The 25015-nt window shown below is 32.9% G+C and overlaps 2 protein-coding genes and 1 long non-coding RNA gene across 5 annotated transcripts; all 3 read left to right on the top strand.

Annotated features, from left to right (window-relative positions):
- The first annotated feature begins 1786 nt into the window (after positions 1-1786).
- Positions 1787-4796, top strand: LOC7490055 (uncharacterized). 2 transcript variants are annotated; one of them, XM_052455926.1, is made up of 8 exons: positions 1787-2145; positions 2265-2369; positions 2471-2597; positions 2715-2786; positions 3817-3862; positions 3964-4159; positions 4217-4330; positions 4422-4796. In XM_052455926.1, exons 1-8 carry the CDS (start codon positions 2103-2105, stop codon positions 4457-4459), a joined length of 741 nt encoding a protein of 246 aa, XP_052311886.1. In that variant the 5' UTR covers positions 1787-2102; the 3' UTR covers positions 4460-4796. The 2 variants fall into 2 exon arrangements, with proteins under 2 accessions (XP_052311886.1, XP_024464067.1); XM_024608299.2 differs by having other exon boundaries at positions 1789-2145; positions 3964-4330.
- An 8043-nt stretch (positions 4797-12839) lies between these two features.
- Positions 12840-14817, top strand: LOC7490056 (cyclin-D3-1). Of its 2 annotated transcripts, none has more exons than XM_006379124.3 (4): positions 12840-13602; positions 13701-13902; positions 14062-14192; positions 14298-14817. In XM_006379124.3, the coding sequence occupies exons 1-4, from the start codon at positions 13075-13077 to the stop codon at positions 14325-14327; spliced, it is 891 nt and encodes a 296-aa protein (XP_006379186.1). In that variant the 5' UTR covers positions 12840-13074; the 3' UTR covers positions 14328-14817. The 2 variants fall into 2 exon arrangements, with proteins under 2 accessions (XP_006379186.1, XP_002313139.1); XM_002313103.4 differs by having other exon boundaries at positions 12842-13602; positions 14318-14817.
- A 3534-nt stretch (positions 14818-18351) lies between these two features.
- On the top strand, positions 18352-19029 carry LOC112328608 (uncharacterized). The gene is made up of 2 exons (XR_002983604.2): positions 18352-18673; positions 18765-19029. It is a non-coding gene; the product is annotated as an uncharacterized LOC112328608 (long non-coding RNA).
- Positions 19030-25015: the final 5986 nt, after the last annotated feature.

Raw genomic sequence — 25015 nt, 5'->3', positions numbered from 1 at the left:
AAAATTATTTGATATTATTATTAAATTTGGTTAAATTTTAAAACTTCTTAACCTGGCTTCTTTTTTAGCATAAGTTTAAAATTAAATTATATGAGAATTATTCTAACATGAACATGACAGGTTCAAAGATGTCTTGAGCGTGATTTAATTTTAAGAAAATCAATATGATATTTTTTTAATATTGAGATGTTGACATGTTAGAATGACTCATGTTTCGTGATTTAACCTCTTAATTTGTGATTCAGGTGATGGATTCTATTGGGTTTAATAACTTTATTTTTCTTAACTAATTTTTACTTAATTATACGATAATAAAAATAAACACTTATAAAATTAAGTACAAATCAAATATCATGATTTTTTTGAGATTGTGATGTTTTTATAGATAGTAAACTGAAATAATTTATAAAAATAAATTTAAAATTAAATAAATATTGAATAATGAAATTAATAAAAAAATAAATAATGTAAAAAAAACCTTCTTCATTCTTTTAAAAAACTAAAAGTAAAAAAATGAAAATTAGAATTTAAAATTAAACACGCTAGCAAACGAGAATGCTAACGGCTAATTAAGAAACTAGAAACTAGAAAGTCTTATCCGTATCGTGTGGCACGATATTTTATATTCGATGTATCTTCCCGTATGAGAAAAAAAATCAATGCTTTTATTTTCTTCTTAAGAAAAGTCAGCGCTTCCTTTTTTTTTTTTTTCTTTCACTTAAAGAAACAAATTTCTGTAGTTTTGGCAACAAGAGAAAAAATCAATTCTTTTTATTTTTTCCAAGACAATAAAGAACACATCTCCCTTTGTTATAACAGATTTTACATCAAAAAATATGCTTAACGAACAACACTCATAAAAATTTTCTAAATTAAAAGATAAAAAGAGACATAAATCAAATTATAAAAATCATATCAATTATACCATTATACTCACATAAAAAATAATATCTTTTTTTTTAATTTTAAGCTAGTTTATTTATTGCGCTACACCATAGGAAATGACACTCTTTTTCTTAAAAAGTGTGCAGGCATTAATGTTTTTTTTACATTAAGAAAATTTTAATTGCAAACTAAAAACTTAATATATGAGTTCATTAAAATAAATCAATTATATATTTCGATAAATAATAATAAAATTATAAAAACATATTTTTAACGAACAATACTTATAACTTTTCTCTAAATTAAAAGATAAAAGCAACATAGATCAAATTATAAACATTATATCAATTATAACATTTTACTCACACAAGAAGTAATTTTTTTCTTAGCTAGTTTATTTATTAATCCCGACCAAAGATTAAATTGAAAAGTTAAGATAAAAATATTATTTATTATATTTAAAATTAGATCACTAAAATTTTGACTAGGTTAAATTGATGAAATTAATTTTTATTTTGTCAAATCAAACCTTAACTTAACACCAAAACTTATCTTTAACATTACAAAAACTCATATAAAATCAACTGGAAGATAACATCAGACATAATACCAAATTAATTTAATAAAAAAATATTAATTTGGTAATAAAAAAAGTTAAGTAACCAATTTTTTTTTAAAAAAAGAAAATAAGAAAAATTAATAAATAATAAACAGAAAGCAAAAATATCTAATAAAAAAGGATATGAATGAAAAAAAAGTTTGAGGTGGTTGATTATCCACTTAAATAGTGTTTCAACTCATTTTTTTTTTTTTTGCATGTTTTTCCACCTCTGAATTCATTCTTAAAAAAAAAAAAAAAAAAACTGACTTTTAAAAGGCAGGAGTTTCGTGGCAAATTACAAGGACCGTGTTGTTTACGAACCGACTGAAACACAGCAACCGGTTAACGACCCGGAAAGTACCCACAAAATCACCGTAGTTCTTCTTCAACTCCAAGGACATGGACATCCTTTTTCTAAAAAGAAAAAACCCACCAACCATTACCATATAAATACAGCTTTATCGTTTCCAGAAAAAAAAGAGTAGCGTTTCATTTATCAGCCTCAGGACTTGGTTTTTCCTTTTCGTGATCCGACAAAAACATTATAAAGAAAAGTCTAGACATTTATTAGGTTTCTATTACCAAATCAATAAATATACTGTATCCGTCTTGTACAATGTCAGTTTCTACTATTCAAGGCCGGCTTCTTGAAGTCACTGGTAATTTTTTTTTGTTGTTGCTTAATTCTGTTTTATTTCACGTGATTAAACAAACCCTTTATTTTCTTTTTTGTTTTCTTATGGAATTGATTGTCATTTGAGATTTTTCTTTGATGCAGTTGTTGAGTGTACTAAACTGAAAGACACTGAATGGATATCAAGACAAGATCCTTACGTTTGTGTTGAATATGGTAGCCATAACTGTCGCACAAGAACCTGCACAGGTACATAATCTTCTAGGAGTATTAGTCGATTTTTAGATCGCAATTTGGCTTTGATTTCATGTTTTGTTAAAAACTGATATTCATGTTTTCTTCTTTTTTAGATGGAGGCAAAAACCCTACATTCCAAGAGAAGTTTATGTTTACACTAATTGAAGGGTTAAGAGAGATAAGTGTTGGTGTTTGGAACAGCAATACCCTATCTCTTGATGATTTTATCGGCAAGGGAAAGTAATTAGTCTTTAACCTTTTGATCTAGTTATGATTTTTAAAGCTGACTCTTTTGGCTTTTGGCTTTAAATTGAGATTGAAATTTGTTTTTCTTTTTTGCTATGTTACTGTGTATAGGATTCAATTGCACAAAGTTCTTTCGCAGGGCTTTGACGATACAACTTGGCCACTTCAAACTAAAACTGGAAGGTAATTATAACTGCAATTTGCTTGTTTTTTTTGTTTTTTTTTATCGGCGAAGGAGAATTGGTCTAGCTTTTTTTGTTTAGTTCCTTGCATTTAGTAATAATATCCTGAAATGGTGGTTTCTATTTGAGTAGAATGGAGCCATAAGCTACCATTGAAAATATGTGTTTTGATTTTGATGGTATTTAGAATTAATGATGGATTGGTAAAGTTGGGGCTTGAACACGAGACTTTATGTCTCTTGTTTGCTATACTAATGAGCTAAAAGCTCTTTGGTATATTGTAGTATGGAATTCTTAACAATGAAGGGGCCCGGGGATTTTGGATGTTGAATTGGATGTCGGTTAAGAGAGCATGTACACAGATAAATGTGAAATATTGTTCATTGACGTGCTGTTTTATGCTTTTATTTTGTGGTAATGTTGTACCATATCAGAAATTAATTGCAAATCATTTTGGTGCTTTCTGCAATTTATACTTCAGTTTGTCAACTTTTATATGGTAAACTTCTTCTCACTGTCCCCTGCATGGCGTGCAATTAAGTGAGGTTTCTTCATCTGAATGCTTTCAACTTTGTGAGGCAAGGATGGAGAAAAAATTACCACTAAGTTTCAAACATGGGACAAGGATTCTGCCTTCCCTCATTGGGAGAGGACATTGTCTTTCCATTTTGAGGCTGAAAGAATACAATTCTCTGCTTCTCTATAGAGTGATTATTTTGGAGCAGAGATGAATTGGTTCATAGAATAGTTTCTTCCTTAAGAAATGCTCACAATCCCTCCATTCTTCTACCAAATTAGCAAGGTTTATTTCATGCCAACATAAAGGTGCATTGGTGCTCCTGTATTAGATATCAAATATACCAAATATGCTGTGGCGTGGCTTTGATAATATATACACACAGACATATTGTTTTTGTTCCAGAGCATGGTGTGTGATTTATTCACTGGTTACATATGTTTTTACCTGTTTGGTAATAGTCTAACAGTACATCTCTTCTAAAGTGTGCCTTTCGTTTTTTCTCCAATCACAGGTATGCTGGAGAAGTAAAATTGATAATGCACTATGCAAATGCCAACGTAAGCTATCTTGCGATTACATATACTGAAAATACCCCTTATCTTTTACCTACGAAGATATTTTGACTGCTGGAAGCTGAATAAACTGTCATTTCTTGCAGAAAGCAGCAACAGGCTATGCTCCTTCAGCACCACCATGTGTATACCCTGATCCTGGAGTCTCACAACGCTATTTACCGCCACCTGCGCATGGAACTCCTCATGCACAACCACCGACAACCTACCCAGCTCCATCTCCTTATCCCTCATACCCACCTAGTTCAGCATTTCCACAATCAGCGTATCCCCCACCACAGCCTACTCCTTATCCTCCTGCACCGTACCCAGCATGTTCAGCATATCCCCCACCACAGCCTACTCCTTATCCTCCTGCACCGTACCCAGCATGTTCAGCATATCCTCCACCACCATATCCACCTCTACCACCATATCCACCTCCACCTCAAGCTTCACCCTACTATCCTCGAGGTAACTAAATGGTACATTTTCAAATTCTTTCCTATAGATACTGATATTCATCCTGGTAACAATTTTTAAACAATCATTTCACCCTTTTTAGGTCCTTTTTTTGGAACCTATCCTCCTCCACCATACTAAAATGATGCTTCAGATGTCAAGTGCGAAGAAGCAACACGTAGAATGTGCTGAAAGTAAACTGGATTTTGTTTTTTTATTTAAAACAGAAGAATCAGTCTACCGGTTGATAACCAGTCGACTGGTTGAATTAAATGAGACAGTCGACCAGTTCAGAAATAATAGACTGGTTAAAATGACATAATACGTTTCCTATTCAGATTATGATTTTCTTTAAGTAGTTAAATTTCTTGTTTATCTAGGATTTAAGATCTATAAATAGACTTGTAATTAGAAGCATAATTAATTTGTAAAGAGGAATACACGAGAAAATACTTAATAAGATTGTCTTCCTTTCAAATCTTCTTCCTATTCTTTAGTTTTGTATCTTTGTTTTGTTGATTATAAACTATTACCACACTAGTTTTTTCTTCTAATAAGTGGTATTAGAGCTTGTTTTTGATTGTTTGATATGACCAATATAAACTTCTCCCTTCAATGTCCTCGTTTGACAAAGAACAATTATAAAATTTGATGTATTCGTGTGAAAGCCTAGCTAGGTTTTCAAGATGTGTGAAAAATAGTTGAAAAAGGCTTTGAAAAGCCTATAAAAGGAGCAAAGTGACTTCAGCCTAAAGAGAGGATGTGCAAAAGACGCGAAGGAATGATCAACAAGCACTTACAATCATTTACCAATATCTAGATGATGTCACTTTAAAGGTTAATGCAACCACTTTCGGGCAAGCATGAGAAGTTTTGAAACATCAAATCAAGGAGTTGACAATGAAGATGAGACTTGGCTTTGACATATGAGTTTTGAGCATATAAATTTTGATAACTTGAAGATAATGGCACAAAAAAAGATGTTGAAGGGTCTACCATCAATTATATATCTAAATTAGTTGTGTGAAAGATGTTTAGTGGGTAAACAAATCCGCAATAGCTTTTCAAAGGAGTCTATATCTAGAGCAAGTCAATTTCTACAAGAGATACATGCAAACGTATCAATATTTTTTATTGATGATTATAGTAGAACATGAATATGTTTTTTAAAGAGAAAGTCTAATTTATTTAATTGCTTAAAGAAGTTTAAAGCATTAGTTGAAAAAAAAGAGTTGTTATTCTATAAAATCACTAAGGACATATAAGGGGTGAGTTTTGTTTTAATAAGTTTTGTGAAAATAATGGTATAAGAAGACTCCTAACAATGCTTAGATACTAATATTCATCCCGGTAACGATGTTAAAACAATAATTTCTGGAGTTTTTGGGAGTGTGGTAGCGGTTGCGGTTCAAAGTGCTTTTCCTTCGGAAATGTATTAAAATAATAATTTTTTATTATTTTTTAAAAATTATGTTTTGACACCAGCACATGAAAACGATATGAAAACATAAAAAAATTAATTTTAAGAAAAAAAATTTAAATTTTTGAGAAATAAGTTTCAACCGTGTTTTCAAATATTATCTTTTTTGAAATCTATCCTCTACTGCCATACTAAAATGATGCTTTAAAATGTCAAGTGTGAAGAAGCAACATGTAAAATGCATTGAAAGTAAACTGAATTTTAATTTTTTTAAATAATAAAAAAATTGATTGATTAATTAAATTAAATTAATCAGTTAATCGGTTTAAAAACGGTCAACCAATTAAGAAAATAAAATATTTTTCCTATTCAAATTACACCAAGAAAAACACTTAATACGATTGACTTCCTTTCAAATATTCTTCTTATTTCTTTTGTATCTTTGTTTTGCTATTCATAAATTCCTATAACACTAGTTTTTTCTTCCAACAAAAGGAACTGTCCAGTAAAGAACACTAGAATTTGAGGCTCCGTTTGTTTGCTGGAAAGTAGTTTTTTTTTGGAAAGTGAATTCCGGGAAAGTGAATTATTTTCCGATATTTGACAGTGTAATGAAAAATAAATTGGAAAACACTTTCCAGTGTTTGGTCATGTCATGGAAAATGAGCTGGAAAATAACTTATTAATGTTTTATTTTTTTCAAGTTTATTAAAATAATGAGGAACAAATCTTACAAATTAAAAAGTTGAATGAGAATGAAATTGAAAAAAAATATAATTTCATAAATTATCTCAAATAAAATAAATAATAATCAAAATAATAGAGATCAAATCTAAAAAATAAAAAAAATTGAAAGATGAAGAAATTAAAATAATAATAATTAACATTTTATAAATTATTTCAAATAAAATAAGTAACAATCAAAAGAATGAAAACCAAATTTGATAGATAAAAAATTTCAATTAAAAAATAATAAGGGAAAAACAAATAACAATTATAAAAATAAGGACTAAAATTAATATAAAAATTAAATTCTAAGAGATGAAATTGAAAAAAAAATATTCAAGACAAAATATATATAGCAATCAAAAGTTTGAGGACCAAATTTGATATAATCAACAAATAATATGATATTTTTAAATTTTTCACAACTTCTGGAAAGTGTTTTCCTCCCAAAATAAAAAGAGAATACTTTCCTGAAAACCAAGCCAAATTTTTTTTTTACTGAAAAATATTTTTCGTTGACCAATTTTCCTGATGATAAATAAATACATGAAAATTTAAAAAATAATTGGTTGAAAATTAGTTTTTAAGAAACAAACAAGCCTTAGCTGTGCTTAGTTTTTCCTCCGCACCGAGGAGTTTTATGTTTTCCATGACTCAAAGTATTCTCAATGAATAATCTCATTTTGCAAGAAAATTTGTATACTCGCTGTATTCTTTATTGGGCTGCTAATAACCTGCTGCCCGGGCATATGTCAGCAATATCAAGATTTCAGTATGCTTCCGCCTCACACTGTTTTAGATATTCCTCGCTGCTATACTTTACTCGCCTTTAGTTCTAATCAGCTTTATGTTAGCCCTCCCACACACACAAACTCACGGAGATCCTTACCCTCTCCAGGGATCACGCTCTTGGTGAACAGACTTGGGCCAACCTGCCATCATCTACAAAGTAAAGACTTACCCGGAGCAAGACTGGTAATCTTTGTTTAGCAGTTCAGATCGTCCAAAGTAGAGAAGGAATAGATCATCTGCGCGACGGGAGGATGCCAGTTATGGCCCCAATGGGTTGGACTTTATTTCGAAGCCTTTCGGTATATATTAGCATTGGATCAAGGTTTCCTCGTGCTCTACATGTACAAATAAATGGGCATACGATTTTAGCAAGTGCTAAACAAAATTTAATTACTTGTTATTTTTTCATGATGTTATTCTCCCTCCATTATATATTGTAGATACAAAGATAACTTTATTTAACGTGTTTCTTATATTTTATTTATTCAATCTTCAAGGTAATAAATTATATTTAGATATTTATAACTTTATTCTTTAAGAATACAAGTCACGTAAAATGTTGTTTTCTCACGAACTTATGAGTTGATAGACATTGCAAATTTTACGACGAGCCTAAATCCTTGAATAGCAAAGATTATGTATTATAAATCATAAATTGTTAATTACTAATAATTTAGTATTTGTTTTTTGGATTAACATGAGTGTCCGGATCAGTTTACGCGTACCTTGACTAATTCCACGGGTCCTGAAGTTAACGATGATGTAACTCTTCAATGGCTATGAAATGACTCGAATTCATGATCATTGAAAAACAAATTTAAAATTTAATCAGTTAAATTACCTAAAAAACAAAGAGTATGATAAGACTTGCTGATTTAGAAGTTAGATGCATCAAAATATGTTATTCAAGAAAATATATATTGTAAAGCACCAACTTGTTTGTCCCCTTCAACTCTTCACAGATATTAAGAAACGCAGTTAACATGGTGACAAATCACCTAATATTGCTCCAACCTTCTAATAATATTGTCATTTTTTGTTTGTTTCTTTTGACTTTTCATAGAGATTAATAAATATAGCTTTAATAAGGGGTATAATATATAGACAAACCACATAACGTGACTAGACAAACATTTTGGGACAACCAAAAATAAAAATATATATGGACAAATAAACTAGGATACAGAGGACATAAATTGAACCAATTGGAGATAAAATAACATTCTTCAAGTATAGGGTTTTTTTATGTGTATAGTCTATTGTTTTCCTGTAATTGTTTTCAAAGAATATAAAAAGGGATTTTTAAAAAAAATATAATTTATTTATTTTACGGACACATTGAGAATAACTGGTTGTACAGTGGGAATAAATTAAACCCCTCTTTTTCCCCTCCTATTTAATATAAATTGATTTTATATATATATATATATTTTTTTTTTTCCAAACACGAGAGAATCCATTCATCAATATCCACGCTGGAAAGCACCTTGAGCTTAGTGCTAAAATTAGAGTGGCAATTATATACCCACAATGACCTTTTTAAATAAGATTTTAACCTGTAAATTTTGAACTGCAATGAAACTAATGTTTTTTTCTTGAAATAATCCATCACCTAAAGTTTACAAGCAAGGACTTAATTTTTTTAAAAAAATTATCTAAGAAAAACCCAAAATGTTGACAAATGGACTTGTTTTTTGCTGAAGGATATGTGCTTTAATTTGATAAGGTCAGGATTCGGAGCCATCATCTGCTTGTTAATTAAAGAATATATACAATGGTAATTAAAATATTAATTAAATTATTAGGTGGGTGGTTGCTTTCACTCTTGAATTACAGTACGAGTAGCTGCTTTCTCTATTCATTTACAGTCTAAATTAATCTTTATCGTTAGAACCAATCATTTTTCTCTTTGCGTTGATGAGATAGGTTACCTAGAAGCACTTGGGCTCCCAGATGCATGCATATCGACCTGTCTTCTGGTTAGAATCTCTAGTATCAATCCTGCATACTCTTCCAGCGTTTGATCATAATCATCACACATGAGCTTGATCAATTGATATCTTACAAAATCATTAATGATGAACATCTGTAAATCATTGGGTTTGCAGTACTGGAATATACAATAATGTCACAATATTCAAAATATATCTGATACGCTAGCTGATCGGCCATTATTTGAGAGCACTTTTAGTGGTTACCATGTGAGGCTAGTTAGTTGTGGATGAGGCAAAGGTACCAAGTTCTTCAACTGGTCACTTTATAAGTAGTTGTGATGGACGCAGACATAATTCCTTGGGGGTTAAAGGCAAAGTGAGGCATGATTGGTGAGTTTCAAAGGTTTTGGTTATGGTGGATGACAAATTTACCTCTCTCAAGTCTCAGCTCATGAGTGCTTCAATGTTTTTTTTTTTTTTTGAATTTTTAAAGGTGCCAATGAGAATGAAACATGATAAAAAAAAATAAAAAAAAAATCATCCACAGTTGCTAAAAAATGTTGAAGGTGCTTGAAAAGCATGGCAACCTGTTCTTTCTATGTCACTGTAGTTGATTTTAAGTACTGAGGGACCCGACATTTCATTTTCATCGGAGATTTTTTATTTACTATTAAGAGTTGATTAGTCGCAATAGTGGATTATTATTAGACTGGGTCTTTCATGAATGGCCTGGCTATTCTATGATGCAGACAGCCATGCAATTCAAATGTTTTTAAAATATTTTTTATTTAAAAATATATTAAATAATATATATTTTTTATTTTTTAAAATTTATTTTTAACACCAATAAATTAAAATAATATAAATTAAAATACAAAAAAACTAATTTAAAAATAATCAATTCTTTTTAAAAATAATTTTAAAACACAAAAATAAACATGTTTTAGTTAGTGTTTGTATTTACTGTTTTTTGTTTAAATTTTAAAATTAATTTTAGAATGAGAAATATAATAAGATTTAATATAATGAACGATGCCCCACCCCTCCTTAATATATACAGGAATTAGTGTGAGAACAAATCTGTTTGCTGTCATGATCAATTTAATTAAACCACGAAAAACTGAGGAACTATCACGCCACGTCAAAATATGAGGTTATTTTTCAAAGCTAAGTTTCTTTGAAGAGAGACCGGAAGCACTGCCTGTCTTTTTCGTTGCTGGAGAAATCATTTGGTGAGTGGGGGAGTGTTGTTTAGGGCCAAATCTTAAACAACAAAAAGTAGGGCTAAAGTTTGTTAATTTTGACAATTAATAAAGAAGATGTTACAGCTAATATATAGAAATCTATAATTGCAAAGTGGAGCTCGATTTGCCATTAGTAACAGTGCAGCAATTCTTGTCGAGACGGGCTGCTTGTGTTAGAAATCAACTACATTAATCATGCAGTTAATTAAAGTACTCCTTCATCTCAAAATGACTCTGGTAAAAGAGAATTTACATGGAGTGGGAATTGAGCCATGTTTTTGCATGCAGATGGTTAAAATAGATCCAAAATGCAAACTACCAAAATTAGTCTGGGGAAGAGTACTGATTTTTATCATCATATAAGGGTTGTTGTTTTGGAAGTTAACTTGTGTCTGCGTACGAGAAGAAGAGCTTTTGGAAGTTTCTCGGTGTTAACTTCTGTTAGGTCAATAATCCCTTTTGTCCATCGGGTTTTTTAATAATTTTACATGTGTTAGGTATATTAAAAAAGAAGAAGAAATTACTTCCCTAGAAATGGAAATCGAGATGTGAACTGATTGACAAGCAGTCCAAAACATGATCATGCTCTTCAATTCTTAAATTAAGATATAGTGCAGACAGTGGTCAATGCCACTGGTTTGAACTGCTGATAGTTTCTACGATATTCACCCACCGCATGGAAAATTGGAGACGAGAACAATAATGCTGACCTTCAATATGGAGACATGATCCATCTGTTTGATTTGGACACGAGTTAAGATTAAAATCAGAACTTCTGTTTAGCTCAGGAAATTCAATGGAGTTAGCTGAAAGGATCATGGGGATCGATGAGTTTAATTACAAGTATATATGATCATTGCATATTCATAGTTAAAGTACTCTTCTAACAATTAATCTCAATATTTCTACAACCCATTAGGATTTTCTTTCTCGCTCCAAGATTATCACCGGAAGCAAGGAAACAGTTAATATAAATTATTTTCCCTAATGTAACAGTACTCTTAACAACGCTTACATGATTGCATTGAATTGGGGTGAGATTCTGATTCCAACGACACCCAGAAAATCTCTTATGGTACATTTGCAATATTACCTGTCTTTACTGTGGTTGCAGAAGAAAAAAATAATCCATAATTGATGCCAAAAACAAGTCAAAACAAATAAAAATCTGGAGCAGTGAAAAATAGGAAGAGGCCAAGAGAGGGTGAGCTTTTGCGTGCATGCCAGTTGCGAAAGAAGGAAGAGGACCTCCTTATTATCTGGCCGTACCGCAGACGACAAGACACCATCAAATTTAATGACTTTTCTTTTGGATCCATTTTTTATTCTTTCTTTTTTGTTTTTAAAAAAATGGTGACTAGCTAGAAGTGATCGAGAGTCAGCTGGTGGATGTTCTGTATGTTGTTCGCCACACGCAGTCAAAGACAGTGAGCCAGATGACTGGTAAGATAGTTGACTTTATGTGTTGGACGGGGAACGCGTGGAAAAGAATATGTAACTTCGCGTGGATGGAAAGGGCCTTGGCTTGTTCTCTTGCGTGGACTCTGTGGTTTGTCTTTTTGGAAATTTCTTCTTCAGAACAACTAGCAAAATAGAGGATTTTTTTGTTCAAAACCCTCTCGTGATTTCTTTTTCTTTTTGCTCTTGTTTTGTTTTATTTTATCTAAATTCCTCTTTTAAAAGTGACGGTGACTGGGGTGAGTATAGCCTTGCTTTTGCTGTAAAGATCATTTGATAAAAACGTTATCCATGATGAAACTAAAACGTATCATAATCTATGGCTAGCTAGATTTGGAATACTCTGTAAAAATAATTAAAATTCCATCTGCGTGATCTTCACTCCAAAAGAAAATCTTCACGACAACGATCTTAATTAAACCAATGTGTAAATCTTCAAGTTACAACAATCAAGCATGCATTGATGAGTTTAATTCTCAATGAGATGATTTTATCTTGATATGTCCGAGGAATTTGCAGTTTAATTGTCATCTATATTCTCTCCGACTCTTCAATGGGTTCGGATCTTTGATCTTTCCCATCCTCGACCCTTTCTTTTCTTTTCTCTTAGCGCGTTATTGGTAACTTGACAGAAAAAACAATTTATGTCTTCTGCGATAGCATATCTTAAACCTAAATTACATAGCGGAAAACTCTTCTTCCCATGCCAAAATCCCTGCGTGTCCCCTCCCATCTTTCTAAATTCCAGAGCAGAATAGAGCACAGTGACTTTAATTAGGTTGCTATAAGAGGTTGTCTTCATGGGCCCGGCTTGGTGTGCGTGCCGCTACATACATTTTCTGCCCGCCAAACCAGACACACCGAAAGCAAAAAACAAAACAAATAAATAAATAAATCCAACCACAAACTTCTTTATATTTGCCACTTAAAAACAAAGAAAAAGATAAAAAAGAAAAAGAGACAAGCGTGAAACCTAACCTGTTAAAAATCAACCCTTCCCCTTCCCCTTCCTTCTCACTCTCTATCATCCTCTCTTCGCTCCTTAGCTACCACTCTCTCTATCTTGCACCACCCAGAGAAAAAGAAAGGCCCTCGAGGGAAAAGAGAGAGAGAGAGAGAGAGGGACAATGGGTTCCCTTGTGTAATGAATAGTGTGCCAAAACCTCTTCTTCTTGGAAGAAGATGGCAATACCTAAACAACAAGAACTAGGACAAAATGAACTAAGCACACAGCAAGAACAGAACACTTCATTCTTGCTAGATGCACTCTATTGTGAAGAGGGGAAATGGGAAGATGATTCAGAAGAAGAGGTTTTGCAAGAGAGTCCTTCCGTGAACAACCCCTCTGGCGATCTGTTTTCGATTTCATTGCTTGAACAAGATTTGTTCTGGGAAGATGAGGAGCTTCTCTCACTCTTCTCTAAAGAACAAGAACAACAAGCTTCTGTTAGTGTCAATAATGTGGCAAGCGATCCTTTTCTTTCCAGGGCTCGTCAAGAAGCTGTGGAGTGGATGCTTAAGGTCATTGCTCATCATGGATTTTCAGCTCTCACATCAATCTTGGCTATCAATTATCTAGATAGGTTTCTTGTTAGCCCCTGTTATCAAAGAGATAATAGATCATGGATGATCCAGCTTGTGGCTGTCACTTGTCTTTCTTTGGCTGCCAAAGTTGAAGAGACTCATGTTCCTCTTCTGCTAGACCTCCAAGTACGTCAATATAAAACCCTTCATCAATATCATTTAATCATTATCATTTGCTAATTCGAAGATTGGTATTTAGAGGTTTTCTTTTTGTTCTGTTTTAGGTGGAAGACACGAAATATTTATTCGAGGCCAAAACCATTCAAAGGATGGAGCTACTAGTGCTTTCAACACTGAAATGGAAGATGCACCCAGTGACTCCACTTTCATTTCTTGATCATATCATTAGGAGGCTTGGATTAAAGACCAATGTTCATTGGGAGTTTCTCAGGAGATGTGAGCATCTCCTGCTCTATGTTGTCTCTGGTAAGTATAGGATATAGCTGTCTTCAAAATCCCATTTTGACCCTCATTTAGAATTTTCGATAAGAACAAAGAGTAAAGAAAAGACTCCCTCTTTGGTTTTAGTTTCTCGTCATTTGATTTACGTTGAGTTTCTTATGGGGTTTTCTGTTGTTGATGTAGATTCAAGATCTGGCTGTTATCTTCCTTCTGTGTTGGCCACTGCTACAATGATGCATGTTATAGACCAAGTTGAGACCTTCAATCCCATTGACTACCAGACCCAGCTTCTTGATGTTCTCAAGATAACCAAGGTATCGTTTATATTGTCATTATTCATTATTTTTGTCTCGTATTTAAGTCCTTAACACAGCCACATTATATACTCATTATTGCGCATGACATTAATGGCTCAACAGCTGCATTTGTTTGTTAACAGGAAAAAGTAAATGGTTGTTATGGTCTGATTCTTGAGCTGTCGAGGACTCGAGCCATTGCCAATAACAAGCCTAAAAAGAGGAAGTTCGAGCCAACGCCTCTGCAAGGGTCATCGGTCTCTTCGTCACTAGAAACTCTCTTTAAGAAGGGCAGAACCCAAGACCAATGGGTCTTTGTGGACATTATTGGCAGCCCACGTTAATCTCTCTCTCTCTCTCTCTCTCTCTCTCTCTCTAAGCATCTGCCACATAGTAATATTTCTACTATGTTTATTAAGGCCTCTTTAAATTGCCTCCTATCTTGACAATTCCAAAGTTCCCCGTTATAGGTATTCTTCATGAGAGGGTGGCCTTTTAAAGAAGAGGGCAAGAGAGTCATCTCCTTTATTAATGCCTTTGGCGCATGCACTTCCTTTTCATGTATAAGTCTCTTTGACAGCATACTTTATATGGACATATTAATATTATATTCATAAAATAAACTCAGAATCATTTTTGTTCATTTGTATTAATGCTCTCTCTTGTTTGCTTCTATTTGCTTGAATCTGAATCAAGTCTTGCTTAGAATTAAAGATGGAAGGAATTAGACTTCTCCTTGTGAATAATTTAAGATTTTGTTCTGAAAAATCTTTTCTGAGGGCAGAATGACACGCAGATGTATTTATAAGTTCGTCAAATACAAATCGGTACCTTGCATCAATAAATTAATATTCTACTACTAATTGAATATTTAAACTACAACTGGATGATTAATGATAAATAATAGTTAGTTAGAGATGATGGGATTGTCTGTTTGCATGTGAAGAGAGGAGCAGCTTGTCGGTCAGTGGGGTTATGGGGTTTGGTTTTAGGGAGACTTTGATCGAGAGAGTTTTGACCTCGCAAGAAGAGCCAACCTTCTTTTTGTAGTCGAGTGTGACCGTAATTCCCTCTCTCTCTCCCTCTCAACTCAATAACCTAATCCCAACTTAAAAAACACCATCTATTGCTCTTAGATCTTCTACACTTTTTTGTTCCTCGTACTGTTTGTAAGGTAATGAACTCTTAGAATAGGCCACACAGTAGACTAACAGGGACTTCTTTCTTTCTTTACTCGCCGGAGCCTGAGCTAGTCCACGAAGGTTGAGTCCGGTTTATGCCCAATATATATTTGACGATGACCATTTGCATAGCATCCATGTCTTCATTTGCCTTCTGATGCAATTTTGCGAATATACATGGTTTTTTCTTTGATAGCAGGGATATATCTTTTTGCACTAGTGAATTTCATGAGGTGAAAAAAAATAAGAAATTATTCCTATAATTAATTCATCTTGTCATCCCAGCATGTAAATGTTGATAAATTGAATCACAAGATCGAAAAATTCTGACCCAGATAAAAAAAAAAAATCAAAATAGCTAGTGCATTTTATTTACACTAAAAATAAATAATTTATGTGTGTACTAAATATAGGAAGAGATCCTTTGAAATACTAACCTTACCTATTCATTTTGATTCTAGAAAATTACTATATACACAGGATTTATAACGACAGTACAATTTTAACACAAGGGGTGGTTGGAATTTAAAACATTAATTAATCACATAGTATTTTATTTTATTTTTTCCTTCTAAGAATTGCCATATATATACAGACAACCAAATTAGTAAATGCGATGTGAAATATAACAAGTACTAATTTTTTTTTTTCAAATTAAACTTGTTACGTGTGGAATAGCTTACACGTACAACTTATCAGAATTAAGCGTTAAATATATATTTATTGAATTCTAATTAAAATCTCAAATCTTCTTTTACTATATATTTTTTATTGAGAGATATATATACGGGGTCATTTTCTAAAAAATCTAAGCACGCTATACCATCTTTTTATATAACATAAATTATTACGTACGAGCAAAAAAAACAAGATTGCTGATATATACAGGCGAACGTGGAATACATTACATGCATGATCGGATTTTATATATATATCCAAGATATCCCTTGTTAAATCTCTTAAAAAATGAAAATACCAAGGTTTTTTTCAAACCTGTCACATGTAAAATCACTTACACATACAACTTATTAAAATATTAAATCTCTATTTATCAAACTCTGATTAAAAACTCATGAAATATCTTCTTCTTCCTTGACATGTGTAGCCATACCCCTGTGAATCTAAGCATGTTATACCATCTTTTCATATAACGTGAATTATTATGAGGAAAAGGCAAGATTGCTGATATACGTAGAGGACATTAATATGCGTCACTGTCAATGGAAGAAGCCTGTGATATCATGTATTTTCGGGTATTCTTATCGTCCCTCTGTTGCCATATCTGGTTGGCTTGATAATTGCATGACATTCTCTTCCAAGAGTTAACACAATAAACTCGTTTAAAGAGTAATTTATGAAACAAATAGAGTGGGAATTACTAGCACGCTATAAAAGCATCATTGTTTTTTTTTTAAAAAAAGAGAGAGAGAATTGTGGCGATACTCTTGTACATGTTGGCTGATTGCTTACGTAGCTGTATGTGCTCTCTCATTTTGAGCTTAAGCTCGATGATCTTGAGTTCTTGATTGTTCAATTAAATACTATAACCCTAGCTAGCATCAACAAAACGACAGTCAAAAGAATGCTCACTGGTGCTTTTTCCTCCCCTCTAAACAATTGGTTTGCACTGCATAGCTTTAGCGTAGACTAATCCTTTCTTGATTCTCTCCTTTTGGGCTGTTATTAATGGGATTAGACTGACTTCGATCAACAATTTAATTTAATCATCATAATCTTTATAAGTTAAAGTAGTATATCACAAAAGTTGAGAGTGCCCACTACGCTATAAAGTCCACATATTCTTCTTGGTCAGACTTCCTGAATTGCCACACATATTCATGATGCCCCATTTTAGTGGATTTTAAATACAGGGCATGCTCATCACCCCTTTTGGTACTTCTTTTGCTTTATTTCTTTATTTTTTGCTCCTTGGAGCTTCTCTTCCTTTTTTCACGTGTTGAACACTAACATTATTCATGTTAATCTTATATAAGCAGTGCATGCCAGCCACCTGTGTCGAAGGAAATTAAATTAATCTACAAAATATGATGCAAGACTGTCGTCATTAATTGTTATGATAGTATGGATCATTGTAACTTAAATTGAAATTAATTAGATTTTTAAGATGTGTTTTCTTGCTTTTTTTTTTCCTTCCTATTTTGACAAAGATGATGATAGAAAGGTGTTTGAGATTGTGGTGGATAGTATTTTTAAAAATATTTTTTTTTATTTTAAAATATATTAAAATAATTTTTTAATATCATCATATTAAAATCATCATAAATCACTTAAAAATCATTAATTTAATACATTTTCAAGTCAATATTATTTCTAAAAGCACTTAAAAATAAAAGCAAAAACTACGACAAACACCCATAATCAAGAAAAGCTTCACGCACCGATACTAATCTAGCACTTCTCTAATGTATAAAAATGTACAATCAATAGACATTTGGCATGGTTAATTAACACACCATACATCTATAAAAATACAGAACAATATAAATTCATGTACGGATCACACATGTCTGAATAAAATTATACTTAATTGCCAAAATTCAATAAATATAATAATATCTAGGATTGATCATATGCATATTGTAAGAGTTTGAACGGTAAAAAGTTAAACACCATTTTCTTCATTGGACGAAGGTATTGAAACTATAATAAAATTACAAGCTTTAATTATACGACTTTTTTATTCATCATAAGGATATATATTTTCTAATAAGTTTGGGTGTTAATTAAAATTATTATTTTTTGAATAATTTAAACAGTGCACCTTCCTCTGATATATTAAAAGGATTAATGAATCATCTCAAATACAGAATTTAAATTAAAAAAAAAAATACTCAACCACCCGCCAACTGCATGAGATTTAAGGAGCTTTAAACATTATTTTGCATAAACCCTGTCGCAAGCAATGACAATTAAGCGAAGAAAACGACAAGTCTTCCCACAAAAGCAAGATTTAAGAGAGGACAGAAAAAAGGGGTTTTGGTTTGCAGTAGGTGTAGCCAGTTTGACGGAAGAGCCGAAGAGTCACTCATGCTATAAAAAGTAAAAAGGTGAAGGGTGGGAGATTTTGAATCCGGGAGACAATCTTTCATGCTGTGGAGAGATGTCCTGTTTTTTTTTTTTCTTTCTTTTTTTTATTTGTGGTTTCTCAACTTTAAGGTTAGCAGTAGGCGTGGATGATTGCTAGCTAGTAAGTAGATGTGCAAATGCCTAGTGCTCATGATTCTAGAGACAGAGGGAGGGAGATTGTTGTTTTTTTCAAAGGGAAACAGCTTGCCCTCAAGGTCCAGAGATGGTGAGGTCAGTCTGTCTCTACACCAATAATTGTAGAATAATGTGATCATGGCGAAAGCTTTTTTACCATTTTGATCTTAAGCGTTCTTTTGACCAGGTCTCTCCCTGTTATTGTTCCATTAATAAATCACATTTGGACAAAAAACCATCATGTAAGTTTTCTTCTACTCTTTTCGTGGTCACAGCTGTAAAGTTTACAGGACAATAAAAGAGAGATCAGGACCATACATGTGGTCTGGGCCTCTCTTTCCAGCCAGATGTGTTGTTTTTATTTTAAAAAAATGCCATGAAATCACGCTGCTACATTAATGTAAAGAACTGTTTCCGTGACTAAATATCTGTCGACCTTGCTTCTCTGTCCATTATTTTGTTTGCTCTGTAACCTTAAAATGATCTGATCTTTAAGGGTTTTTATATATATATTTATATATATAAAAGAACAGTCTGTTAAAAGTTCTGGCACAGTAACAGAGATTGAAAAATTATTAGAAAAATACTAAAATTTGAATATAAATCGTATTTTAAATTATTGTTTGCGTTTCGTAATATGTTTTTCTATACAACTGTCATTTTAAACAGCAGTTAATTAACATAAACAAAAATCAACTTAAATTTTTATAAAAATTCAATATCAAAAATTAAGATTAATGAAGAAAAAAAATAAAGATAAGATGATATGACATGAAAAAAAAAAGTCATTGGGGATATCAAATGATTCATGGTTAACCCTAAATTAATTCTGAACAAGACCTCTAATAAATCACGATTATATTTAGTGGTCTTTCAAGATGGGATTAAAATCATTATGTCGAGATTTTTATAGTGACATTGAATATGTTAAAAATAGAATTTCAATATTGTGTTCATAATGATTTATTTTTTCAAATTTATTTGATATTCGTAAAGTTTTAAGTTAGTTTATTTATTAATTAATTAAATAAAAAAATATAATTTTTGAAATAACTATTATTCCCAATAATAATTATACATATTCAACCACATTGTGATCGTATTTTTCTAATAATTTAATGACATAAGTTATTTTACCAAAACTGTGTAGAATTCTAAAATAACCGATCTTTAAATAGTTTGTGATGAAAGTGAACAGTGTCAGACGTTGAATTTGTAACCTTGGACCAAAACTAAAAAGAACGATGATCAGTACAGCCTAAAATATAACAAATGGACTTTCGCTTGCATTTATGGAGAGTCAAAAGGAACAGCTGAGTTTTAACATATAGTAGCTGCCAATTACCGTTTGAAAGTTCAAACCAGATAAAACAAACCTAAAATACAGTACTCCTTTTTTTCTACAAGGATCAAGGAGCCTAAAAATACTTGGTTTTTCATAACATTGCTATTTTCTGTAAAAAACCTTGCTAATGGAGAATCCAAGAACTCGAAATACAGCTCACGTTCATGTGGAATAATCACTCAACCATTTGAAGTTGCGTTTTTTCTTCTACACAATTTTCATAGCTAGCAGTTCTCTCTTCTTCTTCTTCTTCTTCTTCATGAGTCGAGCTAGCGATAGTATTGGAACTACATGGAGATTTTTATTTTTGTCAGAACAATACAAATACTGTTATCTAAATTTATTCTTGAGGGATTTCTTCATAAATATTAATCGATGGTTCTGCGATAACACAAACGATCCCACTGCAAATTTGAGGAACTGTGGTCCAATATCAAAAGAGTGTGCAGCTGAGGTCTGACATTAGGGCACTATATGACAGGTTTCTGTAATTAAGCTCGGAAACAAGTTTCGTAAATTTTACCAAGAGCTAGAAAAGAAGTTCGAACTACTTTTAGCCTACACTGGCCAAGCCTTGCCATCTTGCCTTTTCTTTTCTTTTCCTCTTTTTTTGTTTTTTATCTGGAGCAAGTTGAATGACCTTAACAATACCCCCATGAACCTCCTACCTAGGTTTTGATATTATTACAAGTGCTTTTAAAAATACAATAATGATTATTTTTTAAAATGTTTATTCTAAAATGTATTAAAATAATATTTTTTAAAAAATATTTTTAACATCAATACATTAAAAATATTAATTTAAAATAAATTAAAATAAATTTAAAATTTTAAAATTTTTAAAAACGTTTTTAAAATGCAAAAATAAATTTTCCTGCATCAACCAGTCTTGATCATTAATTGTTCTTCACTCAGTTTATTGGCAACAGAGATCCTTATAGTTGATCCCATCACGAAAAGAACAATTTGATCTTTGATATTTTAGATTTGGAACGATGTTAATTGATACCTCTACTTCGGATATAATTTTTTCGAGTCAAAATTCTGACTTCGAGAACGATACGTGACATACATTGATGGGATAAATTTTTTTATTGTCAATCAAATTTGACTGTTGATCTTTAGTTTTTGTGGAGATTAATAAATAACCTTGTAATAAGTCTAAAATATCAATATTCAATTAACATTTTTGGAACCACAGGGATTGATGTGATAGAGATCTAGACCATATGAACTTGCCCTTCTAACAAGGTACAAAATCAGCAATCGTAGATTCAGAAAACAAGTAAAAGTATGCAACTACAATAAATTTCAGGGTAACATAATTAAAAGGAGTACATTAATTTAGTCCATTTGTTTCTTATGATTATGTAAGCTAATCGTTTTAATTTTGATAATATAAGTTAGTTCACATCTAAATTTCTCATTCTAAAATAATTCAAATTCTTTTTTTTATTATTATTAATATGTGAGTCCGGATCAGTTTGCGTCCACCTCGACTAATCCCACGAATCCTAAAATTAATTTCAACTTTCTTTTTTTTCTTGTAGCCGGTGAGATTATTTTAGCTAAAAACGAAAAACAATTATTAGATTGCCATGAAATTTCAAACAAGCATAAGAATACAGGCATTCTAGATGAAGTTTTCTAAATTAAAGATATTAATTAGTTATTTTACTAAAAACCAGTTGGGTTAAATAATAATTTAATGCTCAAAATACAGGAGTTCACTGTTTATTCTTCATTTTCACTGATAATACGTATGAGGTAAGGCCATGTCTCCCAGCTGGAAAAAACTACCTTCTGAATCATAAAAAACTTGTATACAGAGAGCATTTTTCTTGTGATAGAAGGTTCTGCTACCTCTGTATTGTTTCATCCCATAAGGTAATGGAAAAGGCACATTAATTATAAATGTGTTTCGAATTATCAAGGACTATATATCCATCACAGTACCGATATGGTCCCAAAAGAACCAGATGGTCTCCTGAGAACTGCGGCCCCTGGAGAGATCAGAAGATAGGCCCCAAAGAAGCAGTGTCAACTGTCTTCCATGGCACATCCATTTCGTGAATCAAGTAATGGTGCTAACATTTCTTCTTATCGTTCCCTTTTATTAAAGTCTCCCCATATGGCATCCAATGAGATACAGAGATCATATTTCCGGTGGTCAACATCTCAGGCAATGCCAAAAATTCACTCCATTTGCAATAAACCATTCCCGAACATGTACAGCCTACTTTAATGTCATAAGACAACCTGACATCGATACAGCAAACATTCAATGAAGCTATTCACAAAATAATTAACACCAATTATGTGGTCCGACCTGTGAATTGATTATCGAACCCAATGTCTTTCACAGTGTTAAGAGGGAACAACTGTTAAATTGTTGTGTTCAATGTTGTGTCCCTTCGATGTCAGCATTGTTGGACTTCATCTAATTTTATTATACGAGAATTACAGAAGTTGGAATCCAAAATAGAAAACGTTGCTCGATATCACCTTGCATTACTCGGTTGAATAGCATCTAGTTTCAGAGCTCTTATGAACTGTTCCATAAACGAACCCATCTAGCATACTAGATGAACTGAGCATAATTTGCTCAAAGCCACGGTGTTTGTTTTGCCAAGTCTGGAGACAGCTACACCGAATAAGCTCTTTAAAAACTAAACAAGGGGGACCTTCATCGATATATAGCTGAAGGAGAGCATAATTTCCCTCTCCACCACACATGTAACTTTCTTGTATTGAGATGCTACATGGGAAGTAGACAAGTAGCATTCAACAGAGGAGTACTGGTAAGATCAGTGTTATGGGTAGCAGCTGGTCCAATGGTAGGTTAAATGAAAAGATAGATGGGTCCGATAGTAACATTCTTTAGGAGGTAAAAAAAATTATTGTCTTAAGCCGTGGAGGTCTTGCTTTTAGGCCTCAGGAGTCTCTTCATATGAACAGTAGAAAAAAACAATAGAATTATTTGACGTCTTCAAGGGCCACGCCTATGTCTCGAATCTGTGGAACTTGGCTGCTGTCCTGCAAGCATGCCTGCTCTTTCAGACAAAGATTTGGGGTATCTTCTGGCAGGCCAGGGGTGACCCAGCTTCTATCATCAGAGTTTTCAAAGGGAGGGAGGGGATTTTAGATGCACCCAAAAGCCAGCTATGAATAAGCCAAACTCCAATGGTCCCTTCTCCCTGTTCCCTTGCCTCTAAACTGTGCATTACTTCTCTCTTGAGTAATTATGCCCACAAATACCTTGACAGCAATACAGGTGGGAGGCTTGGCGCGGGCTTCAAAAACCTCCATTTACACGACGGATAATAACCACCAACCAATATTTTGGTATGTTTGGCAACCAGCAAGTGAAACCATGCAGCTAGTTACCATTGAATTGTGACGTATCCATAGATTTGAATCTTACTAGTGTGAAATTGATCATCTAATTAAAGAATTTGAATCTTATTAGTGTGAAATTGATCATCTAATTAAAGACCCGACTCTAAACAAACTGCATTAATGGTGCTAACCAAACTAGAAAATAGTGTTTGGGGATGATGATATACATATTAGAGGAATCTCCGAGTTGCTCATCCCAACATCCCTGGTTACAGTCCTTTCAGATAGGCTGCTAGTTTAGATATTCTCTTGGTTTGCGGTAGCACCTGAATTAACCTTCTTTTTTTTAACCCTATCTGGCTTCTCCCGTTGTCCGCATCGAATTTATTTTTTAGACATAATTGATAGTACCTTCTCTGCAGAACTATTGAAGATGCAATACTCCGCTCTTCCGTTTCTTGTGATGTGGAGCCCTGCTTGGCCAATATCATCAGGAGCCACCAGTAGCATCTGGTGCTCAATGGTTTTCCCTTCCATGTGACACTGGTAGCTACATACACCTTTCAACAGAGTGACTGTCTATCATGGTTGCTAGCTAATTCAGTACTATGCTAGTACTGAATTAGGTCACTTCCTGCAACTAGATGGGGGGTTAACTGTCCTGTATACATTTCCTTTCAAACGTTCGACCCGTGACTCTACATGATACACAAGTGTACTATGATTCCTAGCTAAGTCGTCGGGATCGCTGTGATCGCACGAGACTGGACGACAAAGAAATTACATCAAGACTGTTGGTTTCGGGTCAACTCGAAGACATTTGCAAGGAGTTGTTGAGATGGCAAATGGGTTAATAAGGTTAACGGACCAAAAATAACAAAATTACTGTAATCGATATAGTGTCGGCCTTTATTTCATGGAAGTTACTTCCTCTGGTATATTCGGAGAACACCCCTGCCAACCGTCATGAGGAATCGTCGTGGAAGTCACAAGAGCCAGTCAGAGGAAAATTTGAAGACCTGAAATGTTCCTGCCCGTTCCTTGCATGTCCCAGTCGGTGATTTTCAGATGAAAACCACATCCGTACTCCAGGCGCCTTAGGGCACCGAAAACAGCATTAGAATTCTATTCAAATGAATCTGTAAACTAAATCAATTTAACCAAAATTTTCATCACCACGCGATAAACTAAACTTCAGCTGGAGGAAATTCTCACGCAGGTTGGTGGGCTATTTCTATTGCTCTACACTTCCTTTCGGTCTCTCTACACATACAATGTCGCCCAGCTTAATCTTAATTGTCATCGATCATCCATAGTCTCAACATCCTTGAAATTTCAAAGTCAGGTACCTACTAGGTATTCCCAGCGCAATGAGGCCAATATATTTGGGTAAACTAAGAAATGATTTGTTGTGGTTACACAAACATAAGCAAGGGATCCACAGATCACAGGATAATTCATGCTAGCACATTGTTGAATATATCCTACGTATGCATGTAGAACATTTTTTAATCCAAGCAAATGAACATCTTAAACTTTTAATCAGAGAGAACAGTGTATGAAACAAAGCAACCTGATCAGGTATGTTGCCTTCTTGCTTCAATTCTATACTATATGAGGCAATACGCATTGATGCATCACCAATATGCATGCAGATTTTTTTCATACTGCTTACCTGTAATGTTTTAAATGAGAAAAAATTGTGCAAAGCAAATTGTCATCCAACAATTTGCCTACCGTATACAATTTCAACA

The sequence above is a fragment of the Populus trichocarpa genome, chromosome 9 (assembly GCF_000002775.5).
Source record: "Populus trichocarpa isolate Nisqually-1 chromosome 9, P.trichocarpa_v4.1, whole genome shotgun sequence".
NCBI lineage: Eukaryota > Viridiplantae > Streptophyta > Magnoliopsida > Malpighiales > Salicaceae > Populus > Populus trichocarpa.
Note: the sequence above shows the minus strand (reverse complement) of the source record. Positions and strands in the feature narration are given on the sequence as shown.